The 16,346-nt window shown below is 42.7% G+C and overlaps 1 protein-coding gene across 11 annotated transcripts in view; it reads right to left on the bottom strand.

The window, feature by feature from the left end:
• Positions 1-16,346, bottom strand: part of MAP3K4 (mitogen-activated protein kinase kinase kinase 4) — a 114,757-nt gene that overhangs the window by 19,120 nt on the left and 79,291 nt on the right. For 10 of the 11 annotated variants that reach the window (XR_014063847.1, XR_014063849.1, XR_014063850.1 and 7 more), the window contains 9 exons: positions 14,523-14,622; positions 14,278-14,361; positions 11,681-11,947; positions 9,710-9,859; positions 6,937-7,098; positions 6,386-6,519; positions 5,785-5,863; positions 4,655-4,721; positions 835-931 (listed from right to left, as the gene is read on the bottom strand). Coding sequence is in view for 7 of the 11 variants with exons in the window: in XM_081524432.1 (XP_081380558.1) it covers positions 835-931; positions 4,655-4,721; positions 5,785-5,863; positions 6,386-6,519; positions 6,937-7,098; positions 9,710-9,859; positions 11,681-11,947; positions 14,278-14,361; positions 14,523-14,622 (1,140 nt within the window). In the remaining 4 variants the exon portion in view is untranslated. Of the gene's footprint in view, positions 1-834; positions 932-4,642; positions 4,722-5,784; positions 5,864-6,385; positions 6,520-6,936; positions 7,099-9,709; positions 9,860-11,680; positions 11,948-14,277; positions 14,362-14,522; positions 14,623-16,346 lie in introns of all 11 variants that reach the window. The other variant, XM_081524428.1, reaches the window with a different exon arrangement.

The raw sequence follows: 16,346 nt of genomic DNA, 5'->3' as shown, positions 1-16,346 counted from the left end.
AATGCAGGGAATGCAGGTTCCATCCCTGGGTCGGGAAGATCGCATGGAGGGGAGGGCATGGCACCCCACTCCAGTCTTCTTGCCTGGGAAATCCCATGAACAGAGGAGCCTGGTGGGCTACAGTCCCTGGGGTCGCACAGAGTCGGACATGACTGAAGCCACTGAGCACGCATGCACATGAAAAAAAGTAACTAATTTCAAGCTAGTTATTTTTAACAATAATTGTGGTCCTTTCCTAGCCAAGTACTGCAAAAAATAAAACTAACTTAAAAACTGCTTGACTCTCAGGGGAGAAAAATGCTCACCACTTCCACATGCAGAAACGCCACCACATTCAAGGGAAGTGTTTTGCATGTACAAGAGTTTCCAACACACTCAAAATTTAAGTTGCTTCGTAGTTACGTACACACACACAAGTCAAGACTGGAAGGGTCACTCCAGTTTTTATCTCCAGTTTTTAAAATGACATTTAGTTCTGCTTTTCAAATGTTTATCATGCTATGCACACTCAAATTTGTTTTCCTAAAGTTATTTTTCAAAGAAAAGAAAAGAAAGAATTATTCCAAAGCTGGAAAGCATTTAGTAGCTGGCAGTTAAAAATAAGCTGAGAAACAAAGTTATCTTGAAAGGTACAAGTGTGCGTTAAATTTAAAAGTCTTTTGTAACTAAGGCAGTGTGGTGTGTCTTCAAGACAATAAAAATAAGAGCTTTTAAAAACGGATAAACAACACAGAAAAGAGCGTTTGTTATCAGAGCAAGCATCGGCAGCTCTCAGATGGGCATGCACATCAGAGAAGAACTGGTAACTCAAACGACTACACAGGCACCAAATACCTGAACCCCTCTGGAGTCGGGATAATCAGATGCGGGTTAGGAGGGTCACTATGGCATCGTGGCACCTTCACAGGACGGGGGCTGTTCCGATGAATGGCTGTCAGTGAACAGAGAGACAAAAACAACTTGTTCAAGAAAACTGTCAGATCAGGCAATTCAGTGGAGACAGGAGACGGCTTACTTTTGCTGGTGACCAAAATAAAACCATTTATGTAAGTAAGAAAATCATATTACATACACAAACGCTGGGAAAATGTCACTCTTTGGAAGCTAATAAAGTTATATTACACATTCAAACTTTTCTCCCCCAAAAACATTTTTTAAATCTTAGAGTGAAATATATGTAATGTATGACAGGCAACCCATTGAGGAGACAGATGAAAATGTGGTTTATGCAGCATTTCTCTACTAAAAAGGAGTCATGTCATCCCCACTTTTAAAGAGAGTCTGGTCAGGGGTAACCCTTCAATAGGTTCTGAGCTGAGGACGGGTCACTGTCATTTTCCTGAATACAGGGAGTTTAATTCCTTTAAACCAAACCAGGAGGATGGGCACTGGTTTAAACTGACTATTCTTTTCTTCTTTTAAATATTCTGGTAGAGGGTAAATAGGGATAAAATTTTAAACACAATTTAAAACACATCCTACCTAGTTACAAAAATGCTGACAATTCTATTTTCCCAATAACTAAATGTAACTAGTCATGAATATGATATATTTTGCCTGCTTCTTCCTAACAGGTCTTCTTCTGACTTTTAACTTTGTTTTAACCTTCCTTAGTTTTAAAAAATACCTTATTTTCTCTTCATATGCTAACGATTTTATTCTACATATGTTTTATATCAGTAGTCCTGTACAGCTGTGAGAGTTGGATCACAAAGAAGGCTGAGTGCTAAAATACTGATGCTTTGGTATTGCAGTACTAGAGAAGACTACTGACGAGTCCCTTGGACAGCAAGGAGGTCAAACTCGTTAATCCTAAAGGAACTTAACCCTAAATATTCACTGGAAAGACTGCTGCTGAGCTTCAATACTTTGGCCACCTGATGTGAAGAGCCAATTCACTGGAAAAGACTTAGATGCTGGGAAAGATTGAGGGCTGGAAGAGAAGACGAGATGAGACAGAGGATGAGATGGTAGGATGGCATCACCGACTCAATGAACATGAGTTTGAGCAAACTCTGGGAGACAGTGAAGGACAGGGAAGCCTGGAGCACTGCAGTCCAAAGAGTCAGACACGACTTAGTGATTGAACAACAACGTTTTATTGTAAATATATTTTATCCTAAATGAAATTACTTCCTTCTTCATGGTTTCTGTTTACTTTTAATAGCATTACACAGGAAAGAGAAGTACCCAAATTGGAGAGACCTAAAGGGAAAATTTGCAAAACAAAAATCAAGGAAATGTTCAGAAGCAATTTGTATCTATGGCTCATTATCTCAACTATTATAACCCTAAATAGAAGAAACTCTAGGCAAGTTCAAAGACAAAAGAAAAAAAAACAGATCTGGTAAGAATTGTGATGTCTTTAATTCAGCAGACATACTGAGAACCACTGAGTCAAAAATTACTACAAAATTTTCCCATGAAGGTATAAAAAAGACACTGCTAAAACACAGACAAGTTTAACATTCTTCGTGCATGAAACAGAACATTTCTTTTGAGAGTATGTGTATCTAACCGCTATAAAGCTTTTCATTGAAAAGAAAATCCAAATGGCCAATAAACATAAAAGAGATGCTCAGATTTCATGAGTGGTGAACATTTATCAGAGATGCTCTTCATGGCAAAACTAACAAAACATATAAGGAAATGTAGTAGACACACACTGGATACAAGGCCACTGAAGAGTGAGCTGGACCTCCATGTGCTGACATGCAGGGATTTCTACAATTGTCAGAGATTAATATCCAAAGTGATCCAATTTTTATAGAGTAAACAGGAGGGAGAAGAAAGCAACAATGTATATGCTCATGGGATTCTATGTGCAATAAAGAAAGGTGTGGTAGAAGGCATCTGTGTACTTACATGAGTACAGAAAAGAAACAGAATGTTCTACACCAGATTGCTATCATCTGGTTGCGATGACAGACCATCCAGCCATTCTCATGGTGACAGAGTCCAGGGAGAGGAGAAAGAAAGGGCCGATGGCAGTGATGCGGTCTCACATTCATCCATTTCTCTTGTGTGGACAGAGCACACAACCAAAGGGTGAGTCCTGCCGTGTGCAGAACACGACAGTTCACAGAATGCCGTCACCTCCCTGAACCCGCCTCAGCATCTGATTTTAAGCATCAGAAGGGGAGGCTCAAAGATGTTCAATGAGCAGCCCCAGGTCACTTGACTCCCGTGACCCCTGGGGCAACCTGGCTCTCAGGCCAGGGCAGGGCTGGGAGGAGGAAGAATGCCTCGGGCCCACAGACAGGGCCACGAACCGACTGTCCCGCCAGCGGCGCGGGTAGAGGCGCGGCAGTGACTCACACCAGCAGCCACTGCTCCACAGGGAGGAGGTTTCCTCCCTTGTAACGTTTTTCTACATGTTCCTTTTCTACATGCTTTTTTTGCACTGCTTTCTTCTTCTATAAATGATTCCTCATGCAATAAAATATTTTGAAGAAGTAATTTTTACTTCAATAAATCCGATAAAAGTATTTTAGAGAAGTAATTTTTGCTTTTGAGCAAACTCTGGGAGACAGTGAAGGACAGGGAAGCCTGGCATGCTGCAGACCACGGGGTCGCAAAGAGTTGGACATGACTGAGTGATTGAACAACAACAATTTTTACTGAATTACTGATCATGTATTCTTATAGAAATATTTTAGGAAATTAGAAACTCAAAGTATTTATGATAATATGCTTAATGAAAATTTTGATGAGAATATGGAACGTTTTATATAAAATGTTCAAATGGTTTTACAAATGATAATGCATTTCTTAGAAATGAGAAAAAGCAGTATAAATTGGGTGAATTTTAAAGATACAGAAATCAAGCATTAAAACCTAGTCTACTAACTTTGAGTAGCTAACAAGCACCCTTTAAGATAATGCTGTTGCTTAATAAATTTACCATTTATGAATTATTTTATTTTGTGTAATCAAAATTGTTAAAAATGTTTAAGTTTTCTTTCCCGGTTATTACATATAAACATAGTTTTGCTTCTGTTTACTATCTCAAGAATGGAGTAAGATAGCCTTTTTCTTATATTTTGTTTTAAAGTTTCAACATACACTGCAAAACTATATGTTAACTATAACTGAAAACTGTAATTTGAGAATATTATAGCATGACAATTTTTTTTCATTTTTAAAATAAAACCAAACAGGAGTGGTGGGTGTGTGTGTGGCAATTAGGAATCTTCTAGTTGGGAAGATGGGTGAAGAATGTGGGTACCTGGGAAAGCTGTGAAGAAAATAAACTCACCCTCCTTCCAAAGGTGAGGAAGGAAGGGCAGAACAATCGCATTCACCACCTGTGGCAAGAAAGACTTTGTTTCTTAACAGAAAGTGGTTCTCCAAGTCTCTCCTCCCCAGAAGGAAAGAGTTTAAGGGGGAGAACGGAATGAGTGATGATGTTAAAACAAAAAAAAATTTAATACTGCTGCAAGCATGGACTACCTTGGGTTTACATTTGAATTTTTCTTGTAAATTCAGAAAAGCTACTGTGGAGTTCTATATGTATACGCCTCATCCCTGTATCTTCCATTGTCATTTTCCTGAATGTTCTTAGTCTCTGAAGCCCTTTAAATGGCTGCAGTATCGGGACAATGTGCTTGTTCCAGGAGAAGCACTTTACCTGCTTTCTTACCAAGGTACAAACCTGTAATAGGGCTGTGTGGCTTTCCTATCACATGGCCAATGCACTCATTCATCAGGGCTTGCAAACTCTAGAAACCGAAGGAAATGGGAAAGGAGAAGAGAAAAAATGTATACTTTCTCAATCATATAAGTAGCACAAATTAAGCTTTTAGCATATTTAAGAGAAACATGCTTTCCTCAAATAAATATTTTCAAAGTTGGTTTAAAAGAAAACAGGTATGAACACAAATTAAACACACTGAACATAATTTAAGATAATACAATATACAATTCCATTTTTATAAGTGAAAGCAAACTGGCATTCAACTCCCCATAGTGCAACGACGTGCATAAGCAAAGGACTTCTCCTGTGATCATTCTATTTGGAGGTTAAAATGAACGAATCTGAACATCTTGCTCTGACGGAATTTATCTGAATACTGGTGGTAATATTTAACATCTGACATAATGCTCTACAACACCCCACACTGGGCTTTCCTGGTGGTCCAATGGTTAAGAATCTGCACTTCCATTGCAGGGGGCAAGGGTTTGAGCCCTGGTCAGGGAATCAGTGGGCAGCCTGGCGGCTTAGACGGTAAAGAATCTGCCTGCAATGCAGGCAAACTGGGTTCAACCCCTGGAGAAGGAAATGGCAACCCACTCCAGCATTCTTGCCTGGAGAATTCCACGGACAGAGAAGCCTGGCGGGTTACAGCCGATGGGGCCACAAAGAGTTGGACACGACTGGGCAACTAACACTTTCACTTTCAGGGAACCAACATCTCACAGTAATGCATGGCAGTCAAAATAAAAAAAAGACACACACTGAACCGAAATAGCTATTCCTCGCTCTTCATTAAGCTGCTAAAAAGCAGCAGCACTTTATAAAATACAAAAAACTGACACATATTTTGTAAGTGCCAGGCTGCACAGACAACTGGATACTGACTTGGTCAGCTGAACAACATTGTTTTAAAAAGATCAGGCAACGTCCTTCTCTGCGATTAAAGTGCAGTAATGTCTCAGCATTAATATTATGATTAGGTGAAAATATTTAAGAACCACTTCTATATTAATAAAAAAACTACACAATCAGAAACAGAGAACGATCAACTTGCTTTTTAAGGAAAAATGCTTTAGAATACCCCATACCAGGAAGTCGTCTTCTGGCAGAGCAGAGATGAAAGAAGGCTCAATGGCTTGCAGGAAGTCGAAACCTTGAGTTGCCCACCTGTCACGCAGAAAAGTTCAACAGTCACAAAACAACCGAGCAAGCGCCACAGCCGTTCTAGTCTACTCAACGCTGAAAAGCAATCCGATTGGAAAATAACTATCTGGGACAAAACATGTTTGTGTCTCTATCTGCCTCGCGTTCAGTAAGATTATAGGGCGTTTTGAGAAAGACGAATGGCTTCTTAGTAAAGGAACTGGCTACCGATTTCTTTTCCATTTAACACTAAATAATGGGCATAAACTTTACGAGGAAAGAAGATTAGCAATTAAGAAGACCTGTCCAGGAAGAATGTGAACTGCTTAGAGATAGCTCATTTTGGAACGATTACAAAAGAAAAAGTTTTCAAGAGTTATCGGAGTTTTTATGTGGATAGGTTCATAAAAAAAAACAAAAAAACTGATCGTCAAAGAGTTCCAAATGCTTTCCCATCATCTACTCAGAAACCCCCCATAAACCATAAGAACAGAATGTCTTCAGCCCCACGGGGCTCAGGAAGGAGCTGCCCTGCATGGTCATTACCTGGGTCTCGTCCCTCTGCCACTCTCACACTTAGTCAGGACATAATTCATCCATTTCCGGGCAAAGCTTATATACTTGTCTCCTATCTTCTGTTTAAACTCACCAGACATCAAACGAACAACTTCTTTATGATACTGTAAAAAGATTTCATGCGTATCAAAACTAAGAAGAAAACAACTACACAAATACTTAACACACTATAATGCTGTTTAAATGTCATTTTTCTAAAAGCAAAAAGCAAAAGCCAATGAACTTTACATATTCTAAAAAGAGTGTGAAGAGTTACAGAGAAAATAATGTCTTCAACGGCAATTTCACAAAGGTCTTACTCGTAAGTTTAAATTTAAAAACTGGGTTAACTATCTGACAGTTTAGAAGTAACCCAACATTTCTGATATCCAGCAAGGGTGTACGATGACCTTCTGGACTAAGCTGTGATTACAATAACGGGATCATGAGATGTGCCGTGCAAGGTTCCTAATGCTTTTCGTCAGTAAGTTACAAAGCTGTGGTAAAACTGTACGGTGCTTTTCCTCTCACTTTGTACCTACCTCGAACCCAAAATTGTACCCTTGGATCATGGCTTCTCGGTAATACTGCTGCAGTGTAGCAGACTCAGATTCGTCGACTTCAGCATCAAACTCTGAAGTGAACATGTGGTCCACTCGGTCAATGGCATCACTTATTCTGTTGCAGAGCTCTAAGGCATCATTCTAAAGAACCCCAAACCATAATTAGTCCAAAATGGAACAGGTCACACAACGTCTATCCTATTTTAGAGGAAGATTCCTTTCATCATCACACAGATATTGACCACTGTAATACAGACCAGTCATATTTATTTTGGTTATTCAAAAGGAATGACGAAAGAAGAAAAAAGTTTGGTATTTTTATTTGTATTAGGTATTCTTAAAACCTGATGAAATACAAGAGGAAAACAACCCATTTGAAATACCATGCCAGATTACACGGTGGTCTTTGAATAGATGCTGACAGCCTCCACGTTGCTGCACATCAACCACAGTGTGTCTCCCCTCTGTGCTTGCTCGAGTGTGAGCAGGCTTTCAGTGCCCCAGAGTGAACTGATGACATGTTTCTCAGAGACCTCTACAGTGTCCCTAGTCACGCTGTCCTTCTCGTCCCCCTCAGGGCGGTTCTCAACTGGGGCCAATTTTGCCACCCCAGGGGACACGGGCGATGCTGGAGATAGTTCTGGCTGTCCAGTGTGGGGAGGGGTGGGCGGAGGGTTGTGAAACCTACTGGCATCCATTGTAGAGGTCTGGGATGCTGCTAGACACCCTACAACACACAGGTGTGTGTTGTGCCTAGTCACTTAGTCGTGTCTGACTCTTTGTGACTCCGTGTACTATAGCCCACCAGGCTCCTCTGTCCATGGGGATTCTCCAGGAAAGAAAACTGGAGCGGGTTGCCCTGTCCTCCTCCAGGGGATCTTCCCAACCCAGGGATCGAACCCAGGTCTCCTGCACTGCAGGTGGATTCTTTACCATCTGAGCCACCAGGACAGTTCCCCAATTGCTCACTGACCCAAAGTGTCAACGATACGGGGGTTGAAGAGCCCTGCCGTAGCACAAGTTTTGTTGTCTTCCCTAATCAATAGTACAACAGCTCCAAACTCGGTTCCCTTTCCACTCACCTTTAAATACACACAAATGCATTAACCCTTTCCCACTGGGACCCCAGATGCGCTGTGACACGGGACTGCCCAGGGCTGGTTGAGTCTGGATGTTGGTCAAAACCCAATTTGGTGACGTGCTCTCCGCTCTTTCTCTTTTCTTTTAATGTTAGCATATTGAAAGTAAGCTGGATAACTTTCTAATGAATATCTGTATTATTTATTTGTATATAACGAGCAGCTTATTTTGTTAACAAATCCTTTGAACTTGAGACGAAAGTGAAAACTTTCAGCAAAACGTTAATTGGCGCTGTGAGCAGGATTTGTTAGACAAAAATGCCACTCTTTAAGAAAAAAGAGATTAAGCTTGATTAAGTTTTTATTTCCAGATGGGAAGATTCACCTTATTGCTCATTAGCTAGTGAATGGGACATATTCACTGGATTATGTGAGAACTGGAACCTTAAATAAAAGCCGGTCAAACTTTTAGAGGGCTTCCCTGGTAGCTCAGCTGGTAAAGAATCTGCCTACAATGCAGGAGACACTGGTTCAATTCCTGGGTGGGGAAGGTTCACTGAAGAAGGGATACGCTACCCACTCCAGTATTCTTGGGCTTCTGTGGCTCAGCTGGTAAAGAATCCACCTGCAGTGCGGGAGACCTGGGTTCAATCCTGGGTTGAGAAGATCCCCTGGAGAAGGGAAAGGCTGCCCACTCCAGAATTCTGGCCTGGAGAATTCCATGAATTGTAGGGACTGAGCGACTTTTACTCCACAATCTATAAGGGAGAATATTTACAGCTAAATAAGACAAATCAGTGGGATGATCCAGAGGGATGGGAGGGGGAGGGAGGTGGGTGGGGGGTTCGGGAAGGGGAACACATGTAAACCCATGGCTGATTCTTGTCAATGTATGGCAAAAACTATTGTAAAGTAATTAGCCCCCAAGTAAAATAAATAAATTTATAAAAAAAAAAAAAAAAAAAAAAAAAAAAGAAAGTAGAAAGAAAAAAAAAAAAAAAAAAAAAAAAAAGACAAATCAGATTGGCAAAACAAAAAACAAGCGTTTATCAAACTACTTGCAATTTCAAGAAGTCCTTCTTCAGGAAGTAAAGCCGTGATATGACTGAGAAAACTGACGGATTGTGGGATAGTGATGAATGGAGTACAAAATAAAAAATGGGGGAAAATGAAAATAATGGGAAGAAAAGGCAAGGCTCTAGCTTGTCATGAACTCTGAAAGCCTTTCTGCCTGTCCACAATCCACAACTGGCTTTCTCTATTATAATCATTTGACTGAATCATCTATTAAGTGAAAGAATAAATCTTTTTTTAAATTACACATTTTTGACTGACGGTACCTCTAGTAAATACTGGTAATTGCTAAAGGAGAAATAAACTGGGTTAGGAAGGAAGAGACCTAAGGTCCAATACTAACCAAACATGTGACCATTAAGAAGTCACATAACTATTGACATTTTTACCCTTTCCAATTCTAATGTTCCACTGTTCCAAGGAAGATCCAGGAAAATTTTTAATTTAGACATGGGAAGAGTGGGAAGAGACAGAGAATGGAGAGGACAATTTAAGAGTTCAAGTCCCTGGAGTACCTAGGTTGTAACACATCAATTTTTCCCTAGCATTATACCAAATGCAAATAAATTATAGCTAAGACAGAGTTGACGATGAAATACCTTCAGCTGCTGCAAAGCTTTGGCGATGATGGGCTGACTGGAAGTCTGCTCCTGGCGTAGAGTCATCAGTCCTTCAATGGACTGCTGGAAAGCTTTTCTATGGATTATGAGCTGTGCAGAGTGCATGACAACTAGTAAAAGATTGTCCACCTGGAAAGAAAAGCAAGCACAGGGCTTAAACACAGACCCAGTCAGTTGTCCACTCTAGTTCAACCCCCAGTCCCCAAACACCACCAACCCCAGGGCCCCCCAGCCAGCAAGCACCTGATGAGAAAGTACATCTTTGGACTACAGCTGTTCCCCTGGAGCAACGCAGCGGGCACTGATGGCTACACACTCGCCAGCACAACAGGGAGAAATCCCATGGGACGGTGTGGGCAGGCAGTATCTGAAGTATGCTAGAACTCTAATGACAATCCTCCTGGAGCAGAGACTGCGAGTGTGTGTGTGTGTGTGTGTGTGCACGCGCACGCACCAGAGCAGCGTGTGAAGATGGAAAATGCAGGAGTAAGAATGGGATGAGATGAGGGGCCTTGTATAAAACAGAGACCAAGACTGTATTACTTGTGTTCTTTAAGTGACGGTCACGGCAGGAATCTGAGTAGACCTGTGATGAGATGTATGAATTGTAAGGATCACTCTGGAAGTACCAAAAAGAGCATTGAATTAGAAGGAGGAAAGGTGAGGCTTGAAGCAGCAAAACTAAAAGTGGGGCCAGGCCCTGCAACAGTGCAGGAAAGGGGTAATCAGGTCAGACTCCGGGAGCAGCTCCGGGGATGCAGAGGAAAGCTCACTGCCTGGAAAGGCTTCAGGGTGGGGGAGCTGTTTAAGTGCAGGAGGGCAGAGGCTGAACGTTTATGAACGGCCACACCCTGGTTTAAACACCTGAGTGGACGGAGCACCTGTCACTGGGACAGGGAGTGCGAGAGAACAGGCGGACTCGTGGCGCTAGGGGGACAGTTGGCCGGGGCGTCCAGGCTGCGTCCGAGGTGCGGGTGTGCACTCACCGCCATTCCAGGGCTGAGCACAGAGGTGGGGGGAGCCTTCTTACAGTGTGTGTTTGCTTTTTAACTGGAGAAGAATTCCGTACAGCGCTGCACAGCAAGCTTCTGCTGCTCGACAGTGTGAACCAGCTACATGTATACACACATCCCCTCCCTCCTGGACCTCCGCCCCCATCCCACCCTCTAGGCCATCACAGAGCACGAGCTGAGCCCCCTGGGCTACATAGCAGCTCCCCACTAGCTGTCTATCCTATACACGGCAGCGTACACGTGCCAGCGCTACACTCGCTCAACACAGCGGCCTGAGAGGCTTCCTGCGGTCTCAGTGACTGAGGCATACAGGCTGTCACAGGATCACTGCCAGGTAGGCAGGTAACAACCTGACCACGAAGAAGAAAGGAGTCAAGTAGCTGGTGAAAAGGTAAAAAGCTTGTTTTGTTTAGAGTGATTTGCCGCTAAATCAACACTTGGAGAGCTGAGATGTCTGCAGCTACAAACTAAACGAGGGAGACAATTCCTTCCAGGTCACGGGTGGGTGCATCTAACTTACGTACTTGGCTGAAGTGAGGAAAGATATAAAACATTTCAAATACTTCAGTATAACTAAAGAATTTCCCAGGATATTTTAGTATAGTAATGAAACAAAATCATCAAAACATCAAAGTCTAAGCAATACATGTTTCCGGGGCTTCCCCATTGGCTCAAGGGTAAAGAATCTACCTGCCAATGCAGGAGACCTGAGTTCAATCCCTGGGTTAGGAAGATCCCCTGAAAAAGGGAATGGCTACCCACTCCAGTATTCTGGCCTGGAAAATCCCATGGACAGAGGAGCCTGGGAGGCTATAATCCATGCGGTTGAAGAGAGTCTCAGACATGACTGAGCGACTTAAACAACAATAGTAACAGTAACAATACTGCCTCCAGGCAGGGCGGGCAACAGTGGGTGGGAATGGGCAGTGAGACAGACCTGCATGCTTCTCAGGGTGTCAACTGTCTCCACTGGAGGCACGATCTTGACAGGCTGCGCCTCCCACGCGGCCCAGCCATCCTCTGAGTCCGGAGCGCGGTCACCATGTTTAGTCAGAAGCAGATAGTCGTCAATTAGTGCGTCATCTGAATCTTTGGAGCAGTCCTTCCCTGCAGCTGCATTGAGTAACTGCAAAATAATGCTCTTCTCCTCAGCAAGAGCGTCTGGAACAAACACCTGCAAGTTTTCTAAGCCAGGAATTTGTACCTGGAAGAGAAACAATCCAAAATCCTGAATTAAAGAACACTGTCTGTTATAGAAATGTTACTGTGCATGTTTCGGGTTTTTCATCTGCATCCTTAAAACAAGTTAGTAAGCATGAAGAACTCTGCTTCCCTAATTATCAGTTCAGTTCAGTCGCTCAGTCGTGTCCGACTCTCTGCGACCCCATGAATTGCAGCACGCCAGGCCTCCCTGTCCATCACCAACTCCCGGAGTCTACCCAAACCCATGTTCATCGAGTCGGTGATGCCATCCAACCATCTCATCCTCTGTCGTCCCCTTCTCCTCCCGCCCCCAATCCTACCCAGCATTAGGGTCTTTTCCAATGAGTCAACCCTTCGCATGAGGTGCCCAAAGTATTGGAGCTTCAGCTTCAACATCAGACCCTCCAATGAACACCCAGGATTGATCTCTTTTAGGATGGATTGATTGGATCTCCTTGCAGTCCAAGGGACTCTCAAGAGTCTTCTCCAACACCACAGTTCAAAAGCATCAATTCTGCGGCGCTCAGCTTTCTTCACCGTCCAACTCTCACATCCATACATGACCACTGGAAAAACCATAGCCTTGACTAGAGGGACTTTTGTTGGCAAAGTAGTGCCTCTGCTTTTAAACATGCTATCTAGGTTGGCCATAACCTTCCTTCCAAGGAGTAAGCGTCTTTTAATTTCATGGCTGTAGTCACCATCAGCAGTGATTCTGGAGCCCAAAAAAGTAAAGTCTGACACTGTTTCCACTGTTTCCCCATCTATTTCCCATGGAGTGATGGGACCAGATGCCATGATCTTAGTTTTCTGAACGTTGAGCTTTAAGCCAACTTTTTCACTCTCCTCCTTCACCTTCATCAAGAGGCTCTTTAGTTCTTCTTCACTTTCTGCCATAAGGGTGGTGTCATCCGCATATCTGAGGTTATTGATATTTCTCCCAGCAATCTTGATTCCAGCTTGTGTTTCTTCCAGCCCAGCGTTTCTCATGATGTACTCTGCATATAAGTTAAATAAGCAGGGTGACAATATACAGCCTTGACGGACTCCTTTTCCTATTTGGAACCAGTCTATTGTTCCATGTCCAGTTCTAACTGTTGCTTCCTGACCTGCATACAGGTTTCTCAAGAGACAGGTCAGATGGTCTGGTATTCCCATCTCTTTCAGAATTTTCCACAGTTTATTGTGATCCACACAGTCAAAGGCTTTGGCATAGTCAATAAAGCAGAAATAGATGTTTTTCTGGAACTCTCTTCCTTTTTCGATGATCCAGCGGATATTGGCAATTTGATCTCTGGTTCCTCTGCCTTTTCTAAAACCAGCTTGAACATCTGGAAGTTCACGGTTCACGTATTGCTGAAGCCTGGCTTGGAGAATTTTGAGCATTACTTTACTAGCATGTGAGATGAGTGCAATTGTGCAGTAGTTTGAGCATTCTTTGGCATTGCCTTTCTTTGGGATTGGAACGAAAACTGACCTCTTCCAGTCCTGTGGCCACTGCTGAGTTTTCCAAATTTGCTGGCATATCGAGTGCAGCACTTTCACAGCATCACCTTTGAGGATTTGAAATAGCTCAACTGGAATTTCATCACCTCCACTAGCTTTGTTCGTAGTGATGCTTTCTAAGGCCCACTTGACTTCACATTCCAGGATGTCTGGCTCTAGGTGAGTGATCACACCATCGTGATTATCTGGGTCGTGAAGATCTTTTTTGTATAGTTCTTCTGTGTATTCTTGCCACCTCTTCTTAATATCTTCTGCTTCTGTTAGGTCCATACCATTTCTGTCCTTTATCGAGCCTATCTTTGCATGAAATGTTCCTTTGGTATCTCTAATTTTCTTGAAGAGGTCTCTAGTCTTTCCCAATCTGTTGTTTTCCTCTATTTGTTTGCACTGATCGCTGAGGAAGGCTTTCTTATCTCTCCTTGCTATTCTTTGGAACTCTGCATTCAGATGAGAATATCTTTCCTTTTCTCCTTTGCTTTTCGCTTCTCTTCTCTTCCCAGCTATCTGTAAGGCCTCCTCAGACAGCCGTTTTGCTTTTTTGCATTTCTTTTCCATGGGGATTTTCTTGATCCCTGTCTCCTGTACAATATCACGAACCTCTGTCCATAGTTCATCAGGCACTCTGTCTATCAGGTCTAGTCCCTTAAATCTATTTGTCACTTCCACTGTATACCCTAATTATAGCACTGGGATATTATGGGGCAGTCTTAAAGCTGGGGTCCACATATCGACTGCAAAGCCTAAAATGTTTACTACCTACATTTTAAGACAAATTTCTGTTTAGAGTAAGAAAGGTAAAATAATTCTACCGCCTTAAGTACGCACCTTAACGTACTGCTTTGATTTCAGGACGTCCAGAAGGTCTCTAACCGGGGCCGAAAGTATGAACTCTGCAGCTATTTCCAGGTCCTAGGATCACAGTTACAGAGAAACTTCTTTAGGGTTAGCTTTTTAAAAAATAAAAAGAGTTTGACAGAGAACAACAAAATTCTGTAAAGCAATTACCCTTCAATTAAAAAATTAATTAATTAAAAAAAATAAGTGACAGCTCATCAGGACTGTGAACGCACCTTTCTCAGCATCTTAGCAAACCCCAGTGCCTTGGAGGCTCGCTCCCTGGCCTCGTGGAACAGCTCCTTCAGTGCTCGGCTGACCTCTATAACAGATCTCCTGCCAGGTTGATGGAAACCCAGTTAGAATGCACAAGGGGATGCCAAGAAATACACAACAATCAAGACAGAGCAAATTCCAACTCACGTTAATACAGACCGAAGATTTTAAAAACAAGCAATTACTAAGAATGCACTCGAAATATGCTGAAGCTTGCTCCCCACAGCTTTCTAGAAAGTACTTGCAAATATAAGGTATACTTAATAACCTTCAAATGACAGTGTGCTCAATTTCCTAAAAATTTCATTCAGTTCAGTTCAGTTGCTCAGTCATGTCTGACTCTGCAACCCCACGGACTGCAGCACGCCAGGCTTCCTTGTCCATCACCAACTCCCGGAGCTTGCTCAAACTCATGTCCGTCGAGTCGGTGATGCCATCCACCCATCTCATCCTCTTGTCGTCCCGTCTCCTCCTGCTTTCAATCTTTCCCAGCATCAGGTTCTTTTCCAATGAGGCAGTTCTTTGCATCAGGTGGCCAAAGTATTGGAGTTTCAGCTTCAGCATCAGTCCTTCCAATGAATATTATTCAGGACTGACTTCCTTTAGGATTGACTGGTTGGATCTCCTTGCAGTCCAAGGGACTCTCAAGAGTCTTCTCCAACACCACAGTTCAAAATCAACAATTCTTTGGTGCTCAGCTTTCTTTATAGTCCAACTCTCACACCCATACATGACCACTGGAAAAACCATAGCTTTGACTAGACAGACTTTTGTTGGCATTTCATTAGGATTTCACTAGGATACATAAAATACTTTTGCCACCTGATGCAACTGAAAGCTGACTCATTGGAAAAGACCCTGATGCTGAGAAAGATTGAGGGGAGAAGAAGGGGATGACAGAGGATGAGATGGTTGGATGGCATCACTGACTCAATGGACATGAATTTGAGCAAACTCCAGGAAAACAGTGAAGGACAGGGAAGCCTGGTGTGCTGCAGTCCATGGGGTCGCGAAGAGTCGGACACGACTTAGGGACTGAACAACATTAGGATAATTCTTGGAGTAGGAATTAGGTTCTTGACTCTCGGCTCATGATCTAACTAAAAAGGAATAGTGAGCCAGGAAATGTTTAACACCAGCCCCCCTAAACTATTGTCTTGTGTGGTGATTGCCGATTTTCTCAATATGGATACACCCATCATAGTGGTTTCCAATCCACCGACAGGACATCACTGAGCTGTGACTTGGGGGTATGCACAACCCACATGGGTGCTCTGGAGCTGGGACAGTCAGCCCCACACGTCACTGCGTGTGAACTCCCTTTCTCGATCCACCCCCAGTAAACAATCAGAGCACTGTAAGAGCCATTCTCTAGTTCACCATCCTAATGACTGAACTCACTTATTCTGAATCTACCATGTCAGCGTTCAAAACTGCAAGACCTTCTATGAGCTGGCTCATTCCATTTCTCAATAATTCAGTATTTTCCCAGGTGAGAGCCTATGTAGTAACTTCTTTCTTTAGTCCTGGTATAAAGACATTCCAGTGTTCTGAAACCCCAAAAATGTGTTTTCTATCAAATTCTGGAAAGTGAGAGAAAACGCCTCTGGAGAAGTTAGTTCCACCTCAGCACTTCCTAATGTTGACTCGCAGGGTGTTGTTGATAATTGACCACAAAATAGCCGTATGAGTGACACATAAGCCACAAAAACAGCACTTTAACATGGTTCACCCTCAATACGGTCGGCACACAACTGAAGAAAACACAGATGGGCCAGCCATGG

Source organism: Giraffa tippelskirchi, chromosome 9 (genome assembly GCF_054371585.1).
Source record: "Giraffa tippelskirchi isolate mGirTip1 chromosome 9, T2T-mGirTip1v1.2.pri, whole genome shotgun sequence".
Taxonomy (NCBI): domain Eukaryota; kingdom Metazoa; phylum Chordata; class Mammalia; order Artiodactyla; family Giraffidae; genus Giraffa; species Giraffa tippelskirchi.
The sequence above is the reverse complement of the archived record's forward strand: the minus strand, read 5'-3'. Positions and strand labels throughout refer to the sequence as shown.